Below are 27,021 nucleotides of genomic sequence, written 5' to 3' on the forward strand. Positions count from 1 at the left end.
AAGTGAGTATTATTGGGCCGCTAATATTTCAATGGTGAGTAAGTGGATGGGAGAGGAGGAAGGAGCGGCGTGGAAGAGATTAGAGAGGGCGTCCTGTAGGGGGACCAGCCTGCAGGCTATGGTGACAGCCCCATTGCCGTTCTCACCAAGGAACTATACCACGAGTCCGGTGGTGGTAGCTACACTGAAGATTTGGGGACAGTGGAGACAACATAGGGGAAAGACCGGAGCACTGGGGGGGGTCCCCGATAAGAAACAACCATAGGTTTGCCCCGGGGGGAATGGATGGGGGATATGGAATGTGGCAAAGAGCAGGTATAACGCAATTGAAAGATCTATTTGTGGATGGGAAGTTTGCGAGTCTGGGAGCGCTGACCGAGAAATATGGGTTGCCCCAAGGGAATGCATTCAGGTACATGCAATTGAGGGCTTTTGCGAGGCAGCAGGTGAGGGAATTCCCGCAGCTCCCGACACAAGAGGTGCAGGACAGAGTCATCTCAAAGAAATGGGTGGGGGACGGTAAGGTGTCGGATATATATAGGGAAATGAGAGACGAAGGGGAGACTATGATGGACGAACTAAAAGGGAAATGGGAAGAAGAGCTAGGGGAGGAGATTGAGGAGGGGATGTGGGCAGATGCCCTAAACAGGGTAAACTCGTCGTCCTCGTGCGCCAGGCTAAGCCTGATTCAGTTTAAGGTATTACACAGGGCACATATGACTGGAACACGGCTCAGTAAATTTTTTGGGGTGGAGGATAAGTGTGCGAGGTGCTCGAGAAGCCCAGCGAATCATACCCATATGTTTTGGTCATGCCCGGCACTACAGGGGTTTTGGATGGGGGTGACAAAGGTGCTTTCGAAAGTAGTAGGAGTCCGGGTCGAACCAAGCTGGGGGTTGGCTATATTTGGGGTTGCACAAGAGCCGGGAGTGCAGGAGGCGAGAGAGGCCGATGTTTTGGCCTTTGCGTCCCTAGTAGCCCGGCGCAGAATATTGCTAATGTGGAAAGAAGCCAAGCCCCCGGGGGTGGAGACCTGGATAAATGATATGGCGGGGTTCATAAAGTTAGAGCGGATTAAGTTCGTCCTAAGGGGGTCGGCTCAAGGGTTTACTAGGCGGTGGCAACCGTTCGTCGAATATCTTGCGGAAAGATAGATAGGGGAGAACAAAGAAGGCAGCAGCAGCAGCCCAGGGCTTGGGGGGTGGGGGGTGGGGGGGGGGGGGGGGGGGGTGGCCTGAGACAAGGCAATTGCCAATTAGGGTTAGTTTTTATTTTTTGTTATTTAATATTTATTTATTTGTTGTTGTTTTCTTTTGTTCTTGTTTAAATAAAAAAGGTCATTATTATCTGTATTGTTATAATGTTGTGTAAAGGATGCACAATGTACTGTGTTGGTTGACCAAAAATTTTCAATAAAATATTATTTAAAAAAAAAAAAGAAGTGATACCTCTTAGTAATACCACAAATCACATGGATATACTTTGCCACAGCATTCATTAATTAGGGTGCAGTGAGTTTGATCTCCATTTCATTCTGAAAATGCAAATATGCATTTAACACTGTAAAACAAAGTTACAGATTATGTTGTCCAAGCCTTACTGCAGGTTTTGTAGCTGTTAAGACTATATATATATTTTTTTACTCCATTTGCAGTCCCTTTCCTGTTTTATAGTTGGGGTAAAGGGGGAAGGGATTGCCTCTTCCTCCTTTGCCCACTGTCTGAAGAGTTGTTTATTGAATGCTGAAGCTGAGAGTTCATCACATTTAAGTTTAAGAGGCTGAGATGTTAAGCCTTAGTCAGGGTGAAATGTGGCCGCAAAGCAAACTAAGTGTTATATTACCAGGTTCATTTTGCAATATGTTTCACATTTGGCACTGAAGTTTAAACATGTAGCCTTTAAAGAATCAACCCAATAATGAATACATTGGCTCATACAATAAAAATGTTGCTTCGGCCTACGGGTACCTAATGGGAAGGAACATTATACAGAAATAAGGAACAAAGCAATAGTAGGCCATTCAGCCGCCCCTCAAGCTTGTTCACCAGTCAATTAGATCAATGGTCATTTGTATTTCAATTCCATTTGCCCTCTTCTGCTCCATAACTTTGGACACTCTTACCCAACTTGGTGCTAAACGTGTTAATTGACCCAGCCTCCATATACTGGTAGGGTTATGTACTGATGCTACCGCCACATGCTCCGCAATCACCGCTGCGTGCACCCACACATGTAATGTCAGCATTTCAAAATGATCTCCATTTTACTCTCCTCTCCTGAAAGGCAGCTCGAATTGATTACACAGACACAATCGAAACAGCCAGCTATATAATCTTGCAAGCATCAATAACTTACATGCCAATTACACACCCCATGTAGTACTGACTTTTGGTAAGTTATGATTCTAGACCATACCCCCAAGTTTTTAAATCATTAGGGACCGATAATATTTTGTTTAAAGTAGTCAAAGTTGAGATTAAGACACTCAGTTAATAAAGTCACAAGATTCCACTGGTTTTGAACAAAAAAAATAAGCTACTATACAAGGTCAGAAAAAAAACAATTTACAGTATCCATCTTATACTTTAACATTCAGGGTTAATATGAGGAACATGCAAATTAACAGGTAAACTGGTCAAACACATCACACGACACTATAAAATGGCAGATGTGACCAAGATGTGGAGATGCCGGCATTGGACTGGAGTGAGAACAGTAAGAAGTCTTACAACACCAGGTTAAAGTCCAACAGGTTTGTTTTGAATCACTAGCTTTTGGAGCACTGCTCCTTCCTCAGGTGAATCATCTGAATTCACCTGAGGAAGGAGCAGTGCTCCGAAAGCTAGTGATTCGAAACAAACCCGTTGGACTTTAACCTGGTGTTGTAAGACTTGTTAGATGTGACCAAGACAGAGATGACAGATTTCTCAACAACCCACCCACATGTCAACAACAGAGTTCATTAATCTCACTGAAACTCTTAACGAGGAATTCTAGTCTTCAGCTTTGAAGATTTAACCAGAGATGCTCTCCAATTCAGACGACATTAATGATGATCCACCTCATGAGGTTTCAATCTTGCCTCCCGTGATTACGTTTCCCTGGATTCCCAAGTGTGCATTCGAGCACCAACTCGCGGACAACAACAGCTTTTCAGCCACAGCGAGCAGAATACTACTGTTCCAAAGGGGAATCTTTGCCCCAAAGGTCCGCAGCACCAAGTCACCAACCTTCTGCTGCCTTCTTGGATCTTCAGGGCTTCTCCAGAGCCCTCACCACATAAGTCTGCCAACCACTGTCCTTTCTCTGATTGGAGCCTGTTTCCCTGTTCCTCTCATTTTTCTTTAGCTTAACTGGGACTTGTCTGGAACTCCTATTTTGGGACCTTACCCTGTCCGGGACGCCTCGCTGCAATGACACTCCACTCCCGATCACATGACCTGGGTTTTTTTTTTTTTTTTGCACCGTTTCCTTTCTGCGCAGGTGCACTGGGCCTGTCCTCAGCCCAAAGAACTTAGAATGCTGAATTGTGCATGCGCAGCCCCCTCGCGGTCCATGCATGCACAGAAATTTAGATGTATTGGGACTTAGGAGTTCCCGACCTTCGCTCTTGACGAGAAGGTAAGTTAGTTTTCATAACAGGAGAGTAGTGGATAAATATTTGACAATGGAGCAAAATAACGTTCTCTGCAAAACAAATGAATGCCTACTGATAGATCCTTTTGTATTTCAGCCATTTAATTAACAGTGTGCAGAGTCTGAACAGTGAGGGTTGGCAGACTGCTGAACCATGGAAGTCACCATACCCCATTTGAACTTCTCATTTAGCATCCACACACAACTTAATAGTAATCAATAGGCTAACCTAGTTAATACCTTTTAGCCTGGGAATGTTAAGCTAATTGTAACATTCCCATACTTCAAAGTACCAGAAGAGTCAAACGCACTTGAAACATTTAACTCCGTTTTTCCCTCCACAGATGCTGCCAGACCGGTCAGTCTTTTTCAAGCATTTTCTGTTTTTACTCCAAACTATCTTGGTGGGTGGAATTTGCTGAAAGATTGATCAAACTTCAACAAAGAAACAAAACCGAGGGGATTCCTGCTCAGTAACATACCAGCAAAGTAACTCCCCACTGAGCCAGTAGGGTAAACAACATTCAAATAATTCACTGCTCGGACAAAATAAGTTCAATTCAATGTGCAATAAACATGGGTCATAGTAGATACATACCAGTTTGTACAGGCTTATCATAAGGATATGTGGCGAGGAGAGAACCACCATCCAAAACAACAGACAGTGTAAATCCTTGGTTGAGGATCAGGTTCTTGACAATCCCTCTAGTCTCAGGTTGCATCTCTGAGAATTGCTCGGAGGAGTTCCCTGATAAAAATACAAGTTTTCAACTTTTAATACGTACAACCCAGTATTCCTACCCAGCCTGTGAAATTGGACACTAGCTGATAGGGTAAGAAAAAAAAATGCATCATAGTATTCCATGTATAATATTCAAGAAGTTGTACTATAAAAGAATGATTTATACGGCAGTGAAATTAACACACATGTTTTCAGCCACACAGTATGAACAGTGATCTTTTCTTAGGTTAAAACCCTGGTTTATAATAGGAGTTGAACCCACCAAGACCTTCATTTTTGGTGACATGCAGCGAGCTTTAGTGAAAATTGTTTGGGGTAGATAACTTATAACACTCTTAGATTAGATGTATTAAAAGCCATCAATTTAGAAGCCAACCTCATGTTTTTTCTATCAAGTTTTATTTTCTCTCAGGTTTATTGCAAAACTACAACAGCTGATTTACTACCCATACACATTATTAAAAGAAATGATGATTGGGTTAAATAACTTTGCCACATCGGCTTAACCCAAGTTAGTCATGGTGGCATAGATAAGAGTAATGTTTCAGAAATACAAACCCATTCTTTGGAAATGAGTTAGCTTTCCAAATGTTAAAAACAAAAACTACACGTGTACATGTAGCACGCTCTAATTAAAACAACACCTACTTCCACATGGTTCAAATGGTTTAGTCTCAAAACTTTAGTTCCAATATTAAAATTGCAAATTGCTCCCAGATGGGATGTCCATTACCCTGGATCAGTGTTAGAAATAAAACAGCTGCCTGTTTCAGCACATTACCTATGAAATCGGTATCCAGATCTTTGCCATTTACATTGGTCAGCCCGACTTTGGACATGCACTGCCCCTCTTGGGAAATTTCTCTGCCATCTGGGTTCACTGATGGTACAATCACAATCTTTGTCTCCTCAATCAACTGGAGAAAAGAAAAAAATAATGATTGAGTTTTCACTTGATACAAGATCTGTCTAAGCAAGTACAAAGCTTAACTAGCATGCACACTTTACAACAAACATGCTCTCAATGGAAAGATAAACTGCCGTTCTCATTAACCTAACATACTTAAAGGTTTTGCATCAACAATTGAAAACAATAGCCAATAAACTAAATCTGAAAGTATTTACGTCACTGCTGCCTGCAAAAGCATGTAGCATTTTACTTGAGTTAATATGCATAGAACATAGAAAAATACAGCACAGAACAGGCCCTTCAGCCCACGATGTTGTGCCGACCTTTTGTCCTAGATTAAGAACAAATTAATCTACACCCCATCATTCTACCATAATCCATGTACCTATCCAATAGCCGCTTGAAGGTCCCTAATGTTTCCGACTCAACTACTTCAACAGGCAGTGCATTCCCTTCATTTCAGCTTCCACTGAAAGTCAGAACTAAGCTTTGTGACGCTGGAGAGTAAATACTCTTCAGCTTGTATCCAACCATGATCTTGGAAGCTGCAAATGTTCCACGAGTCGGCCAGTATCGGAAGAGGAGTAATCCTTTTAAATAGAATTTACAGCACAGAAACGGGACATTCAGCCCAACTGGTCCATGTCAGTGTTTACGCTCCACACCAGCCTCCTACCACCTTACCTCATCTCACCCTATCGGAATATGCTTCTATTTCTTTCTCCCTCTAGCTTCCTCTCAAATCCATCTATACTTCTTGGCTCAACGTGTAGTAGTGAGTTCCACATTTTAAAAGTTTTTCCGGAATTCCTTATTGAACACACAACTAATGAGGAAGCTGAAGAAATTCAAGAAGAATAACATTTGCAGATGATCATCAAAAGACAACTGTACAATTCTTTGGGCGCACACTTCGGAGGGAGAAACTAGAACCTGTGGCTATGATTGGTAAAGTGAAGGGCAGCAGAGCAAGACAGACAGGAGGATAGGCATCAACACTAAGCAGAACAGGTGTTGAGAACACCACCAAGATGTTGGCGATCAAGGACCATGGAAGCTGGAGAACCACGATCGCCGGCATTGTCAAACAAGGCACCTGAAATGACTGTGTTATACCTCTGCCCCTCACGTTGATCCTCTCAAACCCTTTCATATCACCCTTCAACTTTATTTTCTTAGAGTCCCAGCCATGTTCACTCTCTCCTGATCTTGGCGTGGAGTTCTCAGGCTGACTTATTTCATGGAACAGCCTGGGTTTTTAATCACCCATGCACACTCCAGTTTTGCAGTTCATGAGGTTGACATTAATATTATATTGTTGAAGTGATGACAAAATCCTATGTTTGAAAATATGATGGCAGCAAGATGGGTCGCTATGAAACCACAGTCCCTTTAATGGTCTGGAGCTTATTGAACTTCCCTCCATTCGATCCGGGAACATCTATTTCTCCTCAGCTTAGATCCCAAAAGGGCGCAGTGGTTAGCGCCGCTGCCTCATGGTGCCGAGGACCCGGTTTGATCCTGGCTCTGGGTCACTGTCCGTGTGGAGATTGCACATTCTCCCCGTGTCTGCATGGGTCTTACCCCCACAACCCAAAAGATGTGCAGGGTAGGTGGATTGGCCACGCTAAATTGCCCCTTAATCGGAACAAAATAATTGGGTACTCTAAATTTATAATTAAGGAAATAAAAAAAACACTTGGATCCCAAATGGATGTTTGGGGTGGGAGAGGGGGCACATATTTAAGGAAAATAAAAAGACTTGCATTTCTACAGCGCCTCTTACAACCCTAGGATATCGCAAGTGCTGTAGGTTGTCAGAAAGTGAAGAGCATTTTTGTTCCCTCAGTCATAAAAATGAAAGAGCTCAGAAATCAGCTGTTCCTTCTCTTTTCTTCCCAATCAGGTTAAAAAAAACAACACATTTATCTGTGGGAAGTGCTTGATGTGGCGTCTCCCTCCCAACGCAGGTCTGTCCGTCTGCGTGTGAGCAGATGACAAACCAAGGACCAAACAAACGAGTGTCTCTGCCAAGCAGAGTCAACTTGAAACATCCCGCTGGTTCTGATAATTAGAATCTCGCTGCTTCAGTCTCCTGCTCCTTGGAATAAGCTGAACACATGGCAAGGGTAGGAAAAAAAGCTTTTTTTTTTTGCATCTTTCGCAACGTTATGACGTTCAGATGATTAAAAGTTAATAAAGACCCAACAGCCTCATGCATATATATTATGAAATGCAAATGGTCACATTTCACCAGGTTCTGCTTCAGATTTGTTCAGGAGTTTGATGCGTTTTTGAATAGAGATTCTAATGGGTTTTTGCTTTTCACAAACTCTTCAATGCATATGCATTGGCAGCACCCATTTTGATTGCTAACTTCAGCTTCCGTCCAGAGTATCAAAACTGCCAAGTTCTCTTCTCATTTAAAATTATAGAATTAAGCATGTGTCCTAGGAAGCTGGCAATTGTAAAATGGATTGTCATTGTAAAGGCATTTGATGTTGCCGAACCATTTTTCTTATGTTAGTTCATGGTTACCATTTCCACATAATAAACATTCGGTCGGGGCTAGAACTTCAATGGTGACATGTGGGAAATGATTGTGCTGCAGCATTCCCATTTCACATTTTCTTGATTTACACAAACGGGGCCTTTCAGCCCACTCTCTCTCTTCCGGCAGGAAAAAAAATTGCCCAACCCAATCCCACTTTCCAGCTCCTGGTCCAGAATTTTGGACATTACGGCATTTCCAAGTCCATATCCAAGTGCTTATTAATGCAATTAGGCTTTCTGCCTCTATCACTTTTAGGAGTAGAATGTTCAATACCTCCAAAATCCTCTGAATGAAAAAGATTCTCTTGAACCTTGCTCTAATTTGTCTGCCAATTACTTCAAATTTATGCCCCTGGATATTTTCCGGTCATGGGAAATGGGTCTTTCCGGTCCAATCTATCCAGACCCCTCAATTTTTATGCATCTCAATTAACTCCCCCCCCCCCCGACCCTTTTTTCCCCCCATCCTAAAGGAAACCACCCCAGGCTATTGAATTTTTCCTCCGAGCTAAAATTTTCTAATCCTGTTGACATCCTCCAAAAATTGCCCCTGCACCCTCTCCAATTACAAATCACATCTTTCCTGTAACATGGTGACCAGAAACACACACCATGTTCTAGATGTGGTCTAACGCGCGTTTGAGCAGAAGCTCCCTGATCGTAAATTCTATGCCACAGTTAATAAAGTACCTTCTTAGCCACCTTATCTACATGACCAGAGATCTATGGACATCCACTGCAAGGTTGTTCTGTTCCTCTACACTTCAGTGTCCTACCAGTTATTGTGTATTCCCCAAAGGCATCATGTCAATTCATCAGACTGAATTCTATCTGACAGCTTTCTGCCTAACTGACCAGTCTATGAATAGTTTCCAGCAGTCTACAGCTCTCTTTCTATCATCACCACGGATGACATTTGTAGCTTTCACAAACATCTCAAGCACGTTCCTATATTTGAGTCTGAATCATTGATGTATATTACAAAAAACGAGGGACCCAGTGAAGAACTCCATTGAAAACAGGCCTTCAGTCACAAAGACACCCAACCAATACCCTTTGCATTCTGCCACTGAACCAATTGAGTCAACTTGTCACTACTCCTGGATCCATTCGGCTTTACTTATCTGGCCAGCCTGTCATGTGGAAACCTTGTCAAAAGCCTTGGCAAAATCCATGACGGTTACATATTTTAAAAAATCAGGCAGCCTTTCTCTTCCATCCTGTAACTATTCAGAATTGGGTAAAGCAACTTGGAAAAAAGGGAAAAGGAGATGTCCAAATGATTAATTGAAAACTCAATGCTGCAAATGAAAGCAGAAAAAAAGAACTGCAGTAGGAAAGGAAAGCTAACATTCGGGGTGGGCCTTCCAATGATTCACAAAAGTGTTCGTAAAGTCAACCAAAGAAAACGGTAGCAAGCAAAAATGGAGAGAGAGAAAAAACCCAGTTCATTGCACATCATTCTAGACAATTATTTTACCGATTTGGTTACACAATAGGAATCAGCCAGAAGCCCCAAAACAATAATCCATTGTCATATTGTCAACTTGCTACATTTAAGTATGTTGTATCGGTTAGAAGTATGGATTTTCTAGCATCACACATGGGAACTGTGGTAAAAACAAGATCCAGTGTCCCCATGTCTGCGTGGGTTTCACCCCCTCAACCCAAAGATATGCTGGTTAGGTAGATTGGCCACGCTAAATTGCCCCTTAATTGGAAAAGAAAAATAATTGGCTACTCTAAATTTTAAAAAACACAAGTTCTAGTGATTCTTGCATTTCGACACCAGCTAGTTACACTGCTCAAGTTGTATCTGTCAGGTACAGGTGACCAAATGTAAAGAGGTGAATGCTGGGGGGCTCCCAGAGCGGTGGGAAGTGTGCCAGAGCTGCAAGAACAGACAAACAGGAAGAGAGCAGGTACTGCGCATGTGAGAGATTTAAAGGACCAAATTACAGGAAACATAATGTCCCGGTAATATTCAACCAGGGACCGCAGCCTCAATTATGGGACCATCCCAGAAAATACCAGACAGTCGGTCACCCTGGTCAATTAGGTAAACAAACACCTCACCTATCCAGATCTCCCACAGAAGGTGTTAGTTAACAGAGCGCCTGTCATCCAAAGTACTTAGCACAAGTAGCAATTAGTAGATTCCTCCTTCACAATGATGGAATAATTATTTTTTGTTTTGCAGACATAATTCTCAGACAACACTGCAATAGATCTGCAAGTAATTTTGCGATGATTGAACTTTAAATAAATGTCTCGAGTATACTTATACTTAGGTCCTGTGTGACGGGGTTGAACACATCCCTCGCCACTATGAAACACACGGCAGGAGGGCGCAGTCAGTGGGACCGTAAGATCCCTCCAGTGTGAATGGCCAGAAAATCCCACCCAGGAGCTAATAATGATCCTTTCTACAAGGACATGTTGGCATATTAAAGATGATGTCATGTAGAACACACAGTTCAGTAAATTAGATAACTAAGTATTCTAGCTGTTGAGTGTATTGTATGGGAAGGTGTTTGCAGTTTACAATTGCTGCCAGGAGGTAATCTACAAAACATTGCCAACTCCTGGAAAGGTGCAATAAGTCACTGTAGTAAGGAATGGAAAAATTCAAATTTATGATTCAATTAGCACACGACTAGACTTAGCCACTGACTCTTAGCCAGTGGCATACAGTCAGAGAATACAGTACCTGTAAACTGTTGAAATGGTCATCCACTAATGAGAAAAATACAACTTTTGCAGCATTCTCCCATGGAATCCCCACAGTGCAGGAGGCTATTTGGCTCATCGAGTCTACACCAACCGTCCGAAAGAGCACACTGCCTAAGCCCACTCCCCTGCAACTCCACCTAACCTGCATATCTGTGGACTGAGAGAGTAAACTGGAGCACCCTGAGGAAACCCGTGCAGACACGGGAGTGTGTGCAAACTCCACACGGACAGTCACCCAAGGCCAGAATTGAACTCAGGTCCCTGCAGATGAGGCAGCAGTACCAACCACCATAGCAGCAGAGTATGCATTTTCCATGGTAAAATGACTGATTTTTGAATTATGTAATTGATGGACATATTAATAACCCCTAACCAAAAAACGATTCCAAGAAAAGAAAGCTGCTAGCTAGTATGTCATAGCAATATAGCAAACAATCAGGTTCAGCAATTCTAAACACTGAAGCCCAGAGTTCAAATATGAACTGAAGAAATGAGCACTCTAGTAACGACTGAAGTGGAGTTTCATTACATGGAGGGAAAATATCACACATCATGTCATGCTGGGCTATCTCACTACAGAGGCATCACCTACAAGTTCAATCCTGTCCTCAGCCAACAACACAAGGTCACTTGCAGCAGCTGTATACTGAAATCAATTGTGGTGCCTCTACCGCTAATCCAACTGAGATCAGATCAGCTTGGTCTGCATGTCTCAGCTGCCTTCTTGCTTAAGGATAGGCTGCGAGAAAAGATTCAGATAGAAAGTGCAGGTATATATTTGATATATATAATATTTTTTTAAAAGCAGTCTGCTCATATTAAAAGCAATTCAGCGGGAGGTGGTGGCATAGTGGTAATGACACTGGACTCCTAATCCAGTTGCCCAGGTAATGCTCTGGGGAAACTGGTTCAAATCCCATCGCTGCAGCTTGTGGAATTTAAATACAATTAATCTGGAATATAAAGCTAGTTTCAGTAATAGTGACCGTGAAACTATCAATTGACATAAAATTCCAACTGGTTCACTAATGTCCTTTTAGGGAAGGAAATCTGGCTTGGCCTATGTGAAACTCCAGATCCACAGCAGAATGGTTGACTCTAACTACCCTCTGAAATGGCTGAGCAATTGAGCATTCAAGGGCATTTAAGGGTGGCAAGAACGCACATCACATGAAAAAATTCTAAAATCCTAATGCTGGCTAGAAATTGCATCAGAACAATAATACATATACCTTATCGAACACTATTGCTAATAATTTCAGGAAACAATGAAAGTAAGATATCTACTTATTGCACTTAATCATCAATACAACCAAAGAAACAGCTTTAGAATACATTTTGACGGAAACAGTTGGAAGCTATGACAAAATATTACCTTTGTAATGGCTTGATTTTTCCCATAAAGAATACAAAGAAACTCTGCAAATGCCAAAAGCAGCTCTGTCCCGACGGGTGCATTCCCGTGAACTCCAGCAACAAATTTAATCTTTGGTTCTTTAGGTTCTTTAGTTCCAGGTTTATCTGATATTTCCAGGGCCCAAATCTGGCGAACTTCTACACTTTGGCCCAAACTTTATCAACATGAAAAATAAAACAAAATGTAAGTCCATTCTGTAACAAATCTGTACAGTATAGATATTCTGGTTATGTTTTGACGATGCAGCAATACTTCGTTTGTCTATAACACAAATGTCAGTCATTGCATGTCCCCATGAAGTATCCAAAGTGCTGAACATGTCATTAATAGTTTGCTCAATAATCACATTCCAATCGTTACACTCAAAACTTATTATTCCTGAAAGTGGATTCAAAATATTACAATACAACATGAAACAGCTGCTAAACTATCAAGTATTTTAAGATAACTTGGATCATAAAACCATATTTAATATCATTAGACTGCTGCAGCACAGAAATAGAATGCAGCCCTTTGAACCAGTACTGGTACTTTTCCTTAATTCGTCAGTCTTATAATCCCTTTACTTTTGGCCTATAATTTTCAAAGAAACTCTTCTAATTTTATGTTAAAAGAATTTCTGGACTCTTGTTAAAGCAAATTCCATTTCATAACCACCCTGAATTTTCTTTTTTTAAATAAATTTAAAGTGCCCAATTTTTCATCTCCCCAATTAAAGGGCAACTTAGCGTGGCCAATCCATCTATCCTGCACATCTTTTTGGGTTGTGGGGGTGAGACCTACGCAGACTCGGGGATTCATTTCCTTTTAACATCCTCTAAATTGTTATGACCATCTTAAATCGGTGCAGTCTCGTTACTCTCTCACTGAGAAATTGAAACAATCAGAATTCTTCATAATTCTGAAGATAACCCATTTTTTCATGGCATATGGGCATCGCTGGCTGGGCCAGCATTTATTGACCATCCCGGAGGGCACTTAAGAATTAACGACATTGCTGTGGGTCTGGAGTCACCTGTAGACCAGACCAGGTAAGGATGACAGGTTTCGTTCCCTAAAGACATTAGGGAACCAGATGGGTTTTCCCAACTATCGACAATGGTCCCATGGTTATCTTTAGACTTTTAATTCTAGATATTTATTGAATTCAAATTCCATGAACTGCCCTGGTGGGATTTGAACTCGGGTCCTCAGAGCATAGCCTGGGTCTCTGGATTACTAGTCCAGCAACAATACCACTATGCCACTGCCTTCCCTTGTGAAGAAAACATGGTCGCCTTTCATCACTGTAATGCCTGATCACTGATAATTGAATCAGAGAATCACTACAGTTCAGAAGGAGTCCATTTGGACCATCAAGTCTACGCTGACCCTTGGAAATAACTACTTCGTCTTACTGCCCAGGACACCCCGCCCTATCCCCGTTAGCTAACCTGCAAGGCAGCAGTGCTAACCACTGTGCCGCCTCTAGTAAATGTCCCTAGTACCTTTTCATAACAGACTGCTGGAAACTGCGAACATCATGCACTTAAAGCTCTTATGGTGTTAAATCTTGATTTTGTATTCAAAAATACCAAACCAACAACTTTTTAACGTCCATGCCTACTTTTGCAGGCTTGCACGAGCAAACAGGGCGTTGTTCTTTTGTTCCATTTTAAATTTTGTTTCAAGTGTATTTAATTTCCCTATTTCACAAATTTTGATACAGACTTGTCTTTTACCTGTCCATAGCCATGTGCTTTAATCTTTTATGGTTTATTAAAATCACAATTTCCCATACCTCCAAATTTTGATATTGTACTCTCTCCAATTCTCATGGCCAGATCATTTCCATGTATAGTAAACAAGGACAAGTCTAACACAGACATCTCGGGAACACCATCACACCTTTTCAGTCTGAGAAAAATTCCTTGCACCCTTTGTATTCTCCCATTCAAACATCTCTGTCCACAAGGTCGCATTCTCTTGAATTCTGTGCACCATTACTTTTGTCATGTGTGTTACCTTACCAAATATTCCAGGAAAATCTTTATTACCATCTCGTGCATTTTTCTCATGTTATTCAAAGAATTATGTGCAGCTGGTCAAGATGGAGTTGGTTTTGTAGATACATAGTAACTGCGGTTTAGACTAACTGAACTTTCCAAGTACTTTAGTTTGTAGAGTTAGCTTTGAATGATGAGAGACAGTGCCAGATGCAAGTGTCCACATATGGTATAAAAACAGAGGTAATAGTTAACCAGGACCGTCTAACTATCATTTTTATAGAGCAGAAAGTACAATGTAGCCCCATCTCAAAAATAACTTTTAATCATCATGAGAGCTCTCTCTCCGAAAGAACACTCATGATACCAATGGATAGAATGTGCAGTACCAAACAGGAGTCAAACAGCCCAAATGATCCATGGTCTACATAAGCCTTTGTACACCCCTCTTAATTTAATTAGAATCTTTTCTTCTCTTCCTATTTAGTCTTGCTCCCTTTTAAATTGTTACTTTATTAGCTAATTTTCATGGGCGGGTGGGCAAAAAAAAAAAAAAAAAAATCAGCAAATGGGAATATAATGTGGGGGTGGCACAGTAGTTCGCACTGCTGCTTCACAGATCCAGGGACCCAGGTTCAATTCCGGCCTCGGGTGACCGTCTGCGTGGAGTTTGTACTTTCTCCCTGCGTTTCTTCCTGATGCTCCGGTTTCCTCCCACAGTCGAAAAATGTGCAGGTTAGGTGGATTGGCCACGCTAAATTGCCCTCCCACAGTGTCCTAAGGTTAGGTGGGCTTACGGGGATAGGGTGGAGTTGTGGATTTTGGTAGAGTGCTCTTTCAAGGGCTGGTGTAGATTCGATGAGACGAATGGCCTCCTCCTGCACTGTAAATTCCAATTTAAAAAATGTGAACTTGTCCACTTTGGCAAGAAGAATAGAAAAGCAGCATATTTTTTAAATGGAGAGAGATTACAAAACTCCAAAGTAGAGGGATCTGGGTGTCCTGGTATATGATTCTCAAAATGTTAGTCTGCTGTTGCAGCAAGTGATCAGGAAGACAAAAGGAATGTTGTAGTTTATTGCAAGGCGATTGGAATATAAAAGTAGAGATGTTTTACTACAGTTATATAAGGGGTTGGTGAAATCCCATCTGGAGAACTATGTACAGTTTTGACTTTCTTTTTTAATGATATAAATGTGTTAGAAGCAGTTCAGAGAACTAATATTTGGGGTGAGGAAGGTTTATCTTACAGGCTCCTCTTAAGAATGAGAGGCGGCCTCATTAAAACATAGAGAAGGCTTGACAAGGTGGATGTTGAAAGAATGTTTCCCCTTTGGTACCGACTGGAATGAGGGGACACAGTTTAAAAATAAAGGGTCTCCCATTTAAGATGGAAATTAGGAGAATTCCCCCCCCCCCCCCCCCCCCCCCCCACACACCGAGTGTCAGGAGTCTTTGGAACTCTCTTCCCCAGAGAGCGAAAGCAGAGGTAGATAGATTCTTGAATAAGGAGGGAGTCAAAGATTTTCAGGGGTAGCTGGGAATGTGCAGTTGAGGCCACATTCAGATCTATGATCTTATTGAATGGCTGAGTGGGCTCAAGGGGCCGAATGGCCTATTCCTGCTCCTAATTCGTAGCTTTATATGTTCCAATTCTAACAGAACTGTAGGTGAACAAGTTTATCCTTCACAATTAATAAGTGACAATATTGTATTTATGAGCCCCAGTTTTAGTCTTTCTAAAGTGGAATAATCTTCTCTACTGATAATTTTAAAGACCACTATCAGGTCACTCTTTGGCCTTCTCTTATCTCACAGAAAAGGGTCCAAGGTTGTTCAATCTTCCTGTCCCATCATAACATCATAAGCAAAGGCTTTTGCAGAACATGGTCAAAGGCTTATGTAGAACATGGACCATTTGGTTGGTTGACTCCTCTTTTGTACTGCACATTCTATGCATGTATTAGTATCATGAGTGTTCTTTCGGTGCGAGAGCTCTAATGATGATTAAAAGTTATTTTTGCATAGAATTTACAGTGCAGAAGGAGACCATTCGGCCCATTGAGTCTGCACCAGCCCTTGGAAAGAGCACCCTACTTAAGCCTACAACTCCATCCTATCCCCGTAACCCACTTGCCCCACGTAATGTTTTTTGAACACCAAGGGCAATTTATCATGGCCAATCCACCTAACCTGCACATCTTTGGACTGTGGGAGGAAATCGGAGCACCCGAGGAAACTCACGCAGACACGGGGAGAACGTGCAGGCTCCACACAGACAGTGACCCAAGCTGGGAATTGAACCTTATTAGCCAGGTTTCTCCAATATAAAACAGGACCAAAATGTTTATTTAGATAGAATGGCAAATAACTCGTAGTAGAGAGGAGCTTAATAAAGAATTTACACAGAACTGTGAAACAGTAGCAATAACAGACCAAAGAATTGTCCTTCTGGAATGGAATACATTACAATTCACATAGTAGTACTGTGCACAAAAATACTATACATTTTGTAACTTTGCTAGCCCCAAATAAATTGCAAGGAAAGGAATTCCAAATTAAAGAGAATTACAGAAGGATATACATTGCCGAATTAACAATGGACTACAACACAGGAGTGCTGACTGAGGATGAATTTTAAAAAGTGACTGATACCCCTAATAAATGATCAACACTGCTCAGTCAGGCAGCGTTCTTACAAAATCAAAGTTATAGTCCAAGCACAATAGAGTTAAATATAGAAAAAATACAGGAGCTGAATGTGCAGTTATTAGAATGATTACAAAAATTGATTTACCTATATAGCCTTTGCACAATAAATTCATACTGTGCATAATTGCTTTTGAGACTGTGTTTGCTGAAAATAGTTAATAAATGAAACTGTAAGTAAATGGAGATGCTACACACTAGTGGAAACTGTACTTTTGTATTTATCATTGTGCAATTCATTAAATGTTACAATCTACAGGACAGTCGAATCAAACAGATTAGGTACCCTGGTGTGAAGTGACGGAAAAATCAGATCCTGACATTTTCAATTTTTGAGGGGTGGGAAAGGCGACAAGTATAATCTGCTTCTATATTACACAAAACTAACAGAAATTCTGATGTGGTCAAAGTTTATAAATATGAATAGACATTTGTGATGCGACACAAATACTAAGGAAATAAGGCTTTAGGAATAAACTAACAAGGAACAAAGGATTTATTGAAAGCATATTATAGCTCACCTGAAATTTACCCTAAGTAATGAAATAAAGCACCAAGATTAATAAGTTATTATTCACTGTCCAGTGATATGCTGGTGGACTTAAAAAAGGCTAGTGGACTGAAAAATAAAACTAGTAAGACAGGCAAGTAGTTCGTCATTGGCCACAAAGAACTATTAGCATAAGGACCTCAATATCCCAGGCATCAAGTTACAAACCTCAACATTTTCTCCTTCTCATAACAACAAGCAGTAACCAGGCACTTCTCCCACAGAACAGCAACTTCGGGCTGCTCTTTATCGTCATCCCAATGGTTAAGAAGAGATCAAAAAAAACCCACCCACCTGTCCAAATTGGTAATTGTTGGATAGTTACTGTGTAACCCACGCAGCGCTTCAGACAAGTCTTTGTAGTCATGGTACCGGTCGAGACTAAGGTCAACCCGTGCAGATGAAATCAGGTTCTTCAATCCTTCTTCAGAGGACAAACTCCTTACAAGTTGTTGAAACTCCTCCCCAGGCTCTGCTGAGGAGTTGATCGTGCCTCGATCACGACTGTTGACATCGTCATCTGTAACACGTGAAAGAGTGAAATTGACTTCTACAGCCTCCTCCACTACAGTCACATTCCTGGTCATTGGGATATACCTGTAATAAATGACGTTGCGACCGTTAAAACATTGCAAACAAATTCTGCCTGGTTTGAATTTGTTGTACACCTGTGATTAGAAATCTTTCATCTTTTAGGCTCAAAGGTGTTCCGCCTTGCCTTCAGTAAAGCAGCTATAATCTTATGATAGTGTAATCGATAAAGAATAGTTGCAATTAACTTTGAACAAAAATTTTGTTGAGCGTTAATATGTTAAAATTATCCAGCAGAATTAAAAATTATGAAAGGGTAACTTAAATTGACACACATCATAAGTGCCTAAATAATACACCTTAAAACAAAATTCTCACTTGGCTTGTAGCAGGACCCAGTTTGGATTCATAGATTATCATAGAATTTACAGTGCAGGAGGCCATTCAGCCTATCGAGTCTGCACCGGCTCTTGGAAAGAGCACCCTACCCAAGGTCAACACCTTCACCCTATCCCCATAACCCAGTAACCCCACCCAACACTAAGGGCAATTTTGGACACGAAGGGCAATTTATCACGGCCAATCCACCTAACCTGCACATCTTTGGACTATGGGAGAAAACCGGAGCACTCGGAGTAAACCCACGCACACACGGGGAGGATGTGCTGACTCCGCACAGACAGTGACCCAAGCCGGAATCGAACCTGGGACCCTGGAGCTGTGAAGCAATTGTGCTATCCACAATGCTACCGTGCTGCCCTTAATTATTCTATACTGAAGGATGTTCCAAAAAGAATGGGTTCCTCAACAGTTAATATTTCTGGAATATGATGCTGATCTCGCTACAAGTGTAACATTTCAATTCCACAAATGGTACATTCCCTTTGACACACTATAATAATTAACTGCTTTTCCTGCACGAATTCCGACTCAACTGTAGAATTAAACATGTTGCTGTATGATTTCCTATAACTGTAATTACTTTATTCCACACACCATTACAATGCAGAGAATAGAATTTGTTTGTGCCAGTCACAGTGGTGCGATAGTGCATTCAATTATTACTCACCCTGGGGCTGAAGCAGTAATTTTATAGACACCAGGAACAAGCAGACGCCAGTAATCTCCATCTTTAGCAGATCGCACTGGATGGTTCACTTCAGCAACAACAATGGTAGCATTGTAAATCGCCTTTCTGTTAGTAGCGTCAAGTACAAATCCTTTCATACCTTTGTGGACCTAATGTTAAAATGTTAACCAAAAAAGATCAGTTTAAATAGGAACGTAGCAAAATGGGATTTTCACCAAATTGCCCATCCCTAATTGTCCTTGAGAAGGTGGTGGTGATGAGCTGACTTCGTGAATCGCTGCAGTTCCTGTGGTGCAGGTACACCCACAGTGCTGCTGTGGAAGGAGTTCCAGGTTTTTGACCCAGCGACAGTGAAGGAATGGTGATATATTTCCAAGTCTGGATGGTGAGTGACTTGGAAGGGAACTTTCAGGTGGTGGTGTTCCCATTTGTTTGCTGTCCTTGTCCTTCTTGGTGCTAGAGGTCATGGGTTTGGAAGGTGCTGTCTAAGGAGCTTGGTGAGCTGCATCTTGTATATCGCACAAAGTGCTGGCCACAGTGTCAGTAGTGCAGGGAATGAATATTTGTGGGGTGGTAGGGGTGTCAATCAATGGGCTGCTTTGTCCTTGATTGTGTCAAGCTTCTTGAGTGTTATTGGGGCTGCACTCATCACACAGTGATGACACCTCTAAAGTACTTTCCTGGCTGTAAAGCATTTTCATGCATCCATGGTCGCGATGAGCACTATATAATTGCAAAATATTCTTTTTAATACAACGTCGCTTCACATCAGATTACTACTTTTAGGCAGGGAGAGCGCAAGGTAGTGTTACCAAGATGTTAAATGTACTTAGTTTTCTAATTTTCTGTATAAATCGGAAGGGGTGTATTCGTCAGGTTTGGCACTGAAGTCCTGTTACCTTTTACCTCACATGCATACCTCATTAGGTCAGACTCAACCTACCTGCTTTATAAATTGAAGGAGGGACCTTTTATTTTGCTTCCAATACTTTGGTAGGTCCTTGGCAAAGGGGAATTTAACACAACCCAATTCAATAGTAACTTCAAAGCAGTTTGTATGAAGGTAATTCCAGTCTTGCATACCACCTGAGGAGCATGAATTTCACATTTATTTCATTAAACAGCTCAGCAGTTTCAGGAAAGAAAGCGACTCAGCAAAACGTTTCATAACTAATTTTTATTTTAAACTCCGCTAAGTTCTGACAAATCTATGGAAATCTTAATCAATTTAAGCAATGATTCAATTCAAAGGGAGATTTAATTATTTTAAAAATAACCAAGGTAAATCCTTTGTTTGAACATTCGATACAACAGTGTTCGGCATTATAAAGCCCAACTGTATGTTTAAAATATGTTTCTTTTAAATTATAGGTCATCACAATAAAAAGTTATACAACTCCAGCCAAACAACAGAGAGGTGATCCAATCTATACTGCACTGCTGTTTCCAACCCTACTCAATGAAACCAAGATGCATTTTGCTATAGCACAGCAGCATAATTGAGCACACACAGAGGCATTAAAAATAAATTAGAATGATATACATCCTAGATACACCATTATAGAAATATAGCCCTTGTTCATTGGTGCTTCTAGCTAGCTTTACCCCATCTTCAAGTCAATTTTAGCCTACCACAGATTTTAACAATCAATTTTTATCCCTCTGCAATGTAAAGCACCAGAGCCGGCACCATAGCATAAATTCATTTTGACTTGAACATCTGTACTGTGTACAGTTTTGTTCACTTTACCCAAGGATGGATAGATTTATCTGTGAAGGAGTACAATGAAGGTTCACGAGACCGATTCTTGGGATAAAAGTGATTTCCCTACAAGGAAAGATCAAGCAGACCAGGCAAATGGCCTACTGCTGCTCCTATTTTGTAATGTTCATGAGTGTTTAGAAGAATGAGAGATAGCCTCATTGAAACATAACATCCTTAAAGATGTTTGACAGGTTTAATGCTCGGGGAGGTTCCCGAGCTGGAGAATCCACAACGAAGTACCAACGTCTCAGATCCATTTAGGCCCAAGATGAGGAGAAACTTCTTCATTCAAAAGGGTTGACAATCTTTGAAATTCTCTAACGCAAGAACACCAAATGTTTGGTCATTCAGTACACTCAAGACAGAGATCAATATATATTTTTGAATAGTTGGGGAATAAGGGATAGGGAATGATGTGGAATGGTAGAATTGAATTAGAAGATTATTGATTGGCTGGACAAGGCCAAATGGTTGCTTCTGGCTTCTATTTCTTATGTTTGAACTGCACCCCTGCAGACCCCATGTGATTAGATAGAATTGTGTGTCTAGGATGCAAAAAAAGAATGATGATGATTCCTAGCTAAGTAATCCAACTTTCCTTATTCCACATTCTCTACATAATCAAGCAGTATAGAGGAAAAGCGTAGAAAGCATAGCACTAGCCCTCAGAGGGGATCCGTCATAGTCAATTTCAATTGTTGCAGTCTGCTGGACAGTAATGTAGCAAATAGGCGATGATTGCTCTTAAGATTTGCATCTGCTATCAATAAATTGAATTAAAAACAGTGTGAAAGCAGCTAGAAAACCTTCAGTTAGCCTTATGGGTCCCCTTCCTAAAGGCAGTGACACCATAGAATACAAAATCATTGATATGTTTAATCAAAGATCGGTTAAAGGATAAAACATTACAACAATTAACAGGAGGTACTTCAACATATACAAGAAAAGAGAGAGGTTTAACAGTTTGGGTTTAGACCAGAGGTCTGCAGCTGGCTCATCAAGGGCTCATGTACAGCTTCCTTCCAACCTTGATCGATCAAGCCCATTTTATGGGAATTGTTTTGTTGTACTTGTAACAAAAGTTGTTAATTGAATGATGGGTTTGGTAAAAAAAAAACTTTTCAATGTTGTTGAAGTGTGGCTCTTGTTTGTCAATATTATTAGCATCCAATTATGGCACTGTAGCTCTTAGAAGATTGCATTTGCCCAAATTCTAAAAAAAAAAAGGATCTTGTTATTAAGGTTGCTGACCCCTGATGAAAGTCCTTCACTGGAAAACCCAGGTCACAAGATTTGTTTTGGGCCCTTGGATTATAAGTGGTAAATAATTGAAAAGATTGCTTTAATTGCTCTGTGTAAAAAATGAGTTGGGACCCTGTAGACATCTCCACAGTTCAAGCGTTGATTTGTGTGAAAACAGATAAAACAATGGAATGATTTCTTGATCCAAAGATGACCTTTGGCTAAAAGAGGATTGTGAAATACCAAAATGCTTCTTACCTGGTACGTTGTACCAATGTGCACCATTTGTGATACCCTGAGGAAAATATTCTTCAGGATACATATCTTTACAAGGATGACCTTCAAACATTGGACTGTTTTCCTAAAAAAAACATTAATTGACTGATTAAGCATATTGTAACTGGATCTCAAACAAAGCTGGTCAATTGAGCGACAATAGGCTTTTGTTAAATTTCTCTTTGAAGGTGTGTTCATCTGCAAATAATTCTCTTGTAGATTGATGGGAAAATTAGACATCAAAACTAGAGATGTCCAAATGAAGCAGAATGAATTGTTTTAATTTTAGCACAGTAACCATCAACTACTCTAAAGTCAGACAAAGCAACTTCAAAAACCATCACCAGTATAATTCTGTAATCATTCCCCATTATTAGCCGTGTTATGAAAATTACAGAAGAATTCAAAGGTTTCAAATATTTAAAATAACATTTCAAGTATCCCAACCAACAGGCATGATTTTTATTTACAGCATCGCAGTAATCAAGGTCCATGGACTTTAATGGAGTAAAATTAAAGGTCTTATGCATTTGGTTCCTTTTGAATGCATTATTGAACTATTTAGGAGTGCTGTATTAATGCTTTCATAAAAGAGATTTCCTTTGACCAATTTCTCAAATAGGGCAGCTAGATTTTAAGTTGGTTATATTTGACAACAGAAGTTCACAGAAAAATGGAAATTCCATCCATTAAAGAGTCAAACAAAAGGACCTTTTACACAAGAATTGTGGCAAAGGAAGGTGGCGAATATTACAAATTTTTAGCACATATTTTTTTTTTTTAAATTTAGAGTACCCAATTATTTTTTTCCAATTAAGGGACAATTTAGCGTGGCCGATCCACCTACCCTGCACTTCTTTTTGGGTTGGGGGGTGAAACCCATGCAGACACAGGGAGAATGTGCAAACTCCACGCAGACAGTGACCCAGGGCCGGAATCAAACCCGGGTCCTCAGCTCCATGAGGCAGCAGTGCTAACCACTGCAACACCTTGCCACCCAAATATTACAATTTTATCATAGAGTCCTAGAGTTTTACAGCACAGAAAGAGGCTCCTCAGCCCATTGTGTCTGTACCGACTATCAAGCACCTGTCTATTCTAACCCCATTTTCCGGCACTTGGTCCGCAGCAAGTTTCATGGTGTGTAAAATGAGTGAACAATTAGAAAGAGAAGGACTAATCCCAAATGATGTGGTTAAGCTGGGCAGCAAGTCCGGGCTGGCAGGGCAGCATATGTGGTCCATCCTAATTGCCCTGCAGGTGGTCACTGCAGTCCATGTGGTGTAGATATACCTACAGTGCTGTCAGGGAATTCCAAATTTGATCCAACAACAGTGATGGAAAGGCAATATTGTTCCAAGTCAGGATGGCATTGGCTCGAAGAACTTGCAACATGCTGCCCTTGTCCGAGGTGATAGACGTTGCAGCGGGCTTGGAAGGAGTTGCTACAGTGCACCATGCAGATGGGTACACAGTACTGTCTCTGTGCACCAGTGGTGGAGGGAGTGAATATAAGTGGTGGATGTGGTGCCAAATAAAGTGGGCTGCTTCCAGAATGGTGTTGGGACTTCACTCATCCAGCAAGTGGAAAGTATTCCAGCACACCCCTGACTTGTGCCTTGAAGTTGGCACACAGGTTTTGGGGAATCAGGAAGCGAGTTGCTCCCTGCAAAATTCCCAGCCTCTGACCCACACTTATAGCCACAGAATTTATAGCCTGGTCCAATTCAGTTTCTGATCAATGGTAACCCCCAGGATGCTGATAGTGGCGATTCGGCATTAGTAATGCCAAAGTAATGCTATGTTTAGGAAATGCTGTGCTGAAGTTTAAGAAATCAGGTTACTGCAGGATTGAACATCTTGAAAATTCACAATTCACCACATGAAACCTATGCATTAAAAAAAAAATGTCATGGGATATGACTGCATATGTTGGGTACAAACCTTTGTCTCTCTTCCACCCCTGTCTCTTCCTCATTTCCCCCATCTCAGGGCAGCATTTGATGTCTATCCCTAACTGTCCTTGAACTAAGGGGCTGCCATTTCAGAGGGCAGTTAAGAGTCAACCACACTGTGCATCTGGAGTCACAGGAATCATTTGGAGCAACTCGGCACGGCAAGGATGGCAGGCTTCCTTAAAGGGCATCAGTGAAACATGGTTACCATTACGGAGACGGAATTTAAATTCAATCAATTGCCTTGGTGGGATTAGAACCTGTGCTAATTTGGGGCTCAGATTACTAGTCCAGTGGCATTACCACCAAGCCAGTAGACATAGAATTTACAGTGCAGAAGGAGGCCATTCGGCCCAACGAGTCTGCACCGGCTCTTGGAAAGAGCACCCTACCGAAGGTCCAAACCTCCACCCTATCCCCATAACCCAGTAACCCCACCTAATCCCCATAACCCAGTAACCCCACCCTACGGGCAATTTTGGACACTATGGGCAATTTAGCATGGCCAATCCACCTAACCCGCACATCTTTGGACTGTGGGAGGAAACCGGAGAACCCGGAGGAAACCCACGCAAACACGGGGAGAACGTGCAAACTCCGCACAGACAGTGACCCAAGCCGGAATTGAACCTGGGACCCTGGAGCTGTGAAGCAATTGTGCTAACCACCATGCTACCGTGCTGCCCCAGTAGGCTTGGCTACCTGACAGAAATCTATTAAATATTATTCAGCCTTCCTGGAGTAACTAATCTAAATATGGTGAAATAATTGAGAACACACTCATTTATTAAAGAATGAGATTAAGATTACAACAGTACACGCTGTACAAGTTTACCAATTTTTTGTAAGAAACAATTTTTTTTTTTTAATAAAAGAAATATTTTTATTCCAATTTATACATATTTTCAACAAACCCCCCCCTTATAGAAAAAAGAAAAACAAAGAACACATAAATAAACATCTTACAACTACATCACAAATTCCCCCAATATACAAACCCCCCATTAAGAAACAATTATTTTGGGAAGCATAGCAAAAAATATTTGAAAAGTGGAACAAACTTAAGTAAACTGAGTACCTTAGCAAAAGAAAGTGCCAACTGCTTAAAAATGGCATCATCCGGCGATTTACTGTACACAATAATGCCTTCTTTATCATCGTCATAAGGGTACTTAAAGGTATAACACACCAAAACAATAGTTCACACTTGCGCTTAGAAATATATCATAAATAAAGCTGCCAGGGAAAACATTTTTAAAAACTGATCCAATTTCCTGAAATCTGAGTTGATAAATGACTTTTGTCCCCCCTAAATATTTGCATTAAGAAAGAAGTACCTTCAAATACTTAAATATATTTCCTTCCAAAGAAGTCGCTGGTTTATCAAGTTAGGCCAAGTGATGAGAGAAACAAATACATACTTCTGCACCTGGTGCCATAATTCACCATTATACCCTATTCCCATTAAAGGACACTTCGATTCCGCCCTCAAGAATAATCCCCCAACATTCATTATTGAATTTCCACTTGTCAAGTTCCCTGTCTCGTAGGCTCAGAAATCAGCAAGTTATCTACAAATACTTGCACTCTGTAGCTCTAATTACTTTTATAAAGACACAAAACTAGATAGGTCAAGTACAATAATTAACAACCTATCAAGTCAATTAAGTTAAATCTTGATTTACAGTAAACTTTGTTTTTTCCTGCCCGCTATCATCCAGAATTCCCTACTAACCGGAAGTTCTGACATTTCCTTAATACGAATCACTTTAGCCAACCAGAAGCAATTTTGATGTGGATTTCGTACCTGTAACCTGTATTGTATACAGTATTACTTTGTAATTTATGTTTTAATGTACCGTTGAACATTAGACTTAAAAAGAACATGATTCTTTACTTCCTGACTGCTTGCATATTAGCTCAAGATAAAAGTATTGCGCCGTATTCCATTGATAAATGGAACGCTCCATCAAGCGACATTTTTGATTATCCGACACCATCCATTCCTCGTACATACTGGATAATAAGAAATTTACTATACTAAACTTCAATACCATCAAAATATTATTATGGGTGCCTAGCAACAAATTAACCTCAGAACGTTAAACTAACACAAGATATATCAAGGCTATTGCGCATCTCTAATCAACTTGTGGAACTCTTGTCTTGAAGCTACATCGCATACTAGCCCAGTCTCCCATTCGGACTGTGTTGTGCTTGCCTCCCAATTTAAAAAGTAATCACTTGAACAAATCAACACTGTGACTTAGAAGTACAGCAAGTTTAGTGGGCCTAGTGGCATAAAGATAGTCTGTTTTAAAAATTATTTCCTCACTGGGAAATGTGAGCTGGGTGGACACAGAACCACACCAGGACAGATCGCAGGCTGGGCCATAGGTGATTTAAGTGCAACTCTCAGACTCGTCCCAAGAATCAGGATCATCAGACAAACAGGAAAAGTCTAAACCAGGTGCTAAGTTAGCTGGCCGAAGCCGAGGTAGTGGTAGGGGGTCAGGGAGGCGGGCAAAGAAAAGACATGATCAAATGGCAGCACTGTGCCAAATCACTACCCAGCTACTCCTTTTGGATGTACAAATTCATGGATAATGGGTGGGTTGGGGTGAGAGGAAGTGTTTGGGAGGGGAGGGGGAGAGAGAGAAGAGAAGAGAAAAGATGATCAGGCTTGGTGGTTCTCCCCCCCCCCCCCCCCCCAACTTCAATTGAAATAGCCTCCCGACATTCATTACCAAGATTCAAATGTGAATAATAACGACCAGAGCAAAATGGAGGTTTCTCACTGCCCATGAACTGTACTCCAGGAAGAAGCCAGTGTTGCCTTCAGGAGAGAAGGGAGGAAAAATTTGGTGAAGTGGAGAAAGAATAAATTGGAGCATGGTATAATACGCTGTCATTTGCTACTTTAACAT

The 27,021-nt window shown here is 41.0% G+C and overlaps 1 protein-coding gene across 1 annotated transcript in view; it reads right to left on the reverse strand.

Annotated features, from left to right (window-relative positions):
* Window positions 1–27,021, reverse strand: part of cpda (carboxypeptidase D, a) — a 105,784-nt gene that overhangs the window by 25,890 nt on the left and 52,873 nt on the right. The window contains exons 8-16 of the mRNA XM_072470133.1: window positions 25,830–25,908; window positions 25,173–25,265; window positions 22,122–22,224; window positions 19,800–19,942; window positions 18,836–19,005; window positions 17,530–17,832; window positions 11,950–12,145; window positions 5,160–5,295; window positions 4,235–4,384 (exon numbers count right to left, since the gene is read on the reverse strand). Of these exons, the coding sequence (XP_072326234.1) occupies window positions 4,235–4,384; window positions 5,160–5,295; window positions 11,950–12,145; window positions 17,530–17,832; window positions 18,836–19,005; window positions 19,800–19,942; window positions 22,122–22,224; window positions 25,173–25,265; window positions 25,830–25,908 (1,373 nt within the window). The remainder of the gene's footprint in view (window positions 1–4,234; window positions 4,385–5,159; window positions 5,296–11,949; window positions 12,146–17,529; window positions 17,833–18,835; window positions 19,006–19,799; window positions 19,943–22,121; window positions 22,225–25,172; window positions 25,266–25,829; window positions 25,909–27,021) is intronic.

This window comes from Scyliorhinus torazame, chromosome 12, assembly GCF_047496885.1.
Source record: "Scyliorhinus torazame isolate Kashiwa2021f chromosome 12, sScyTor2.1, whole genome shotgun sequence".
NCBI classification, from domain to species: Eukaryota; Metazoa; Chordata; class Chondrichthyes; order Carcharhiniformes; family Scyliorhinidae; genus Scyliorhinus; species Scyliorhinus torazame.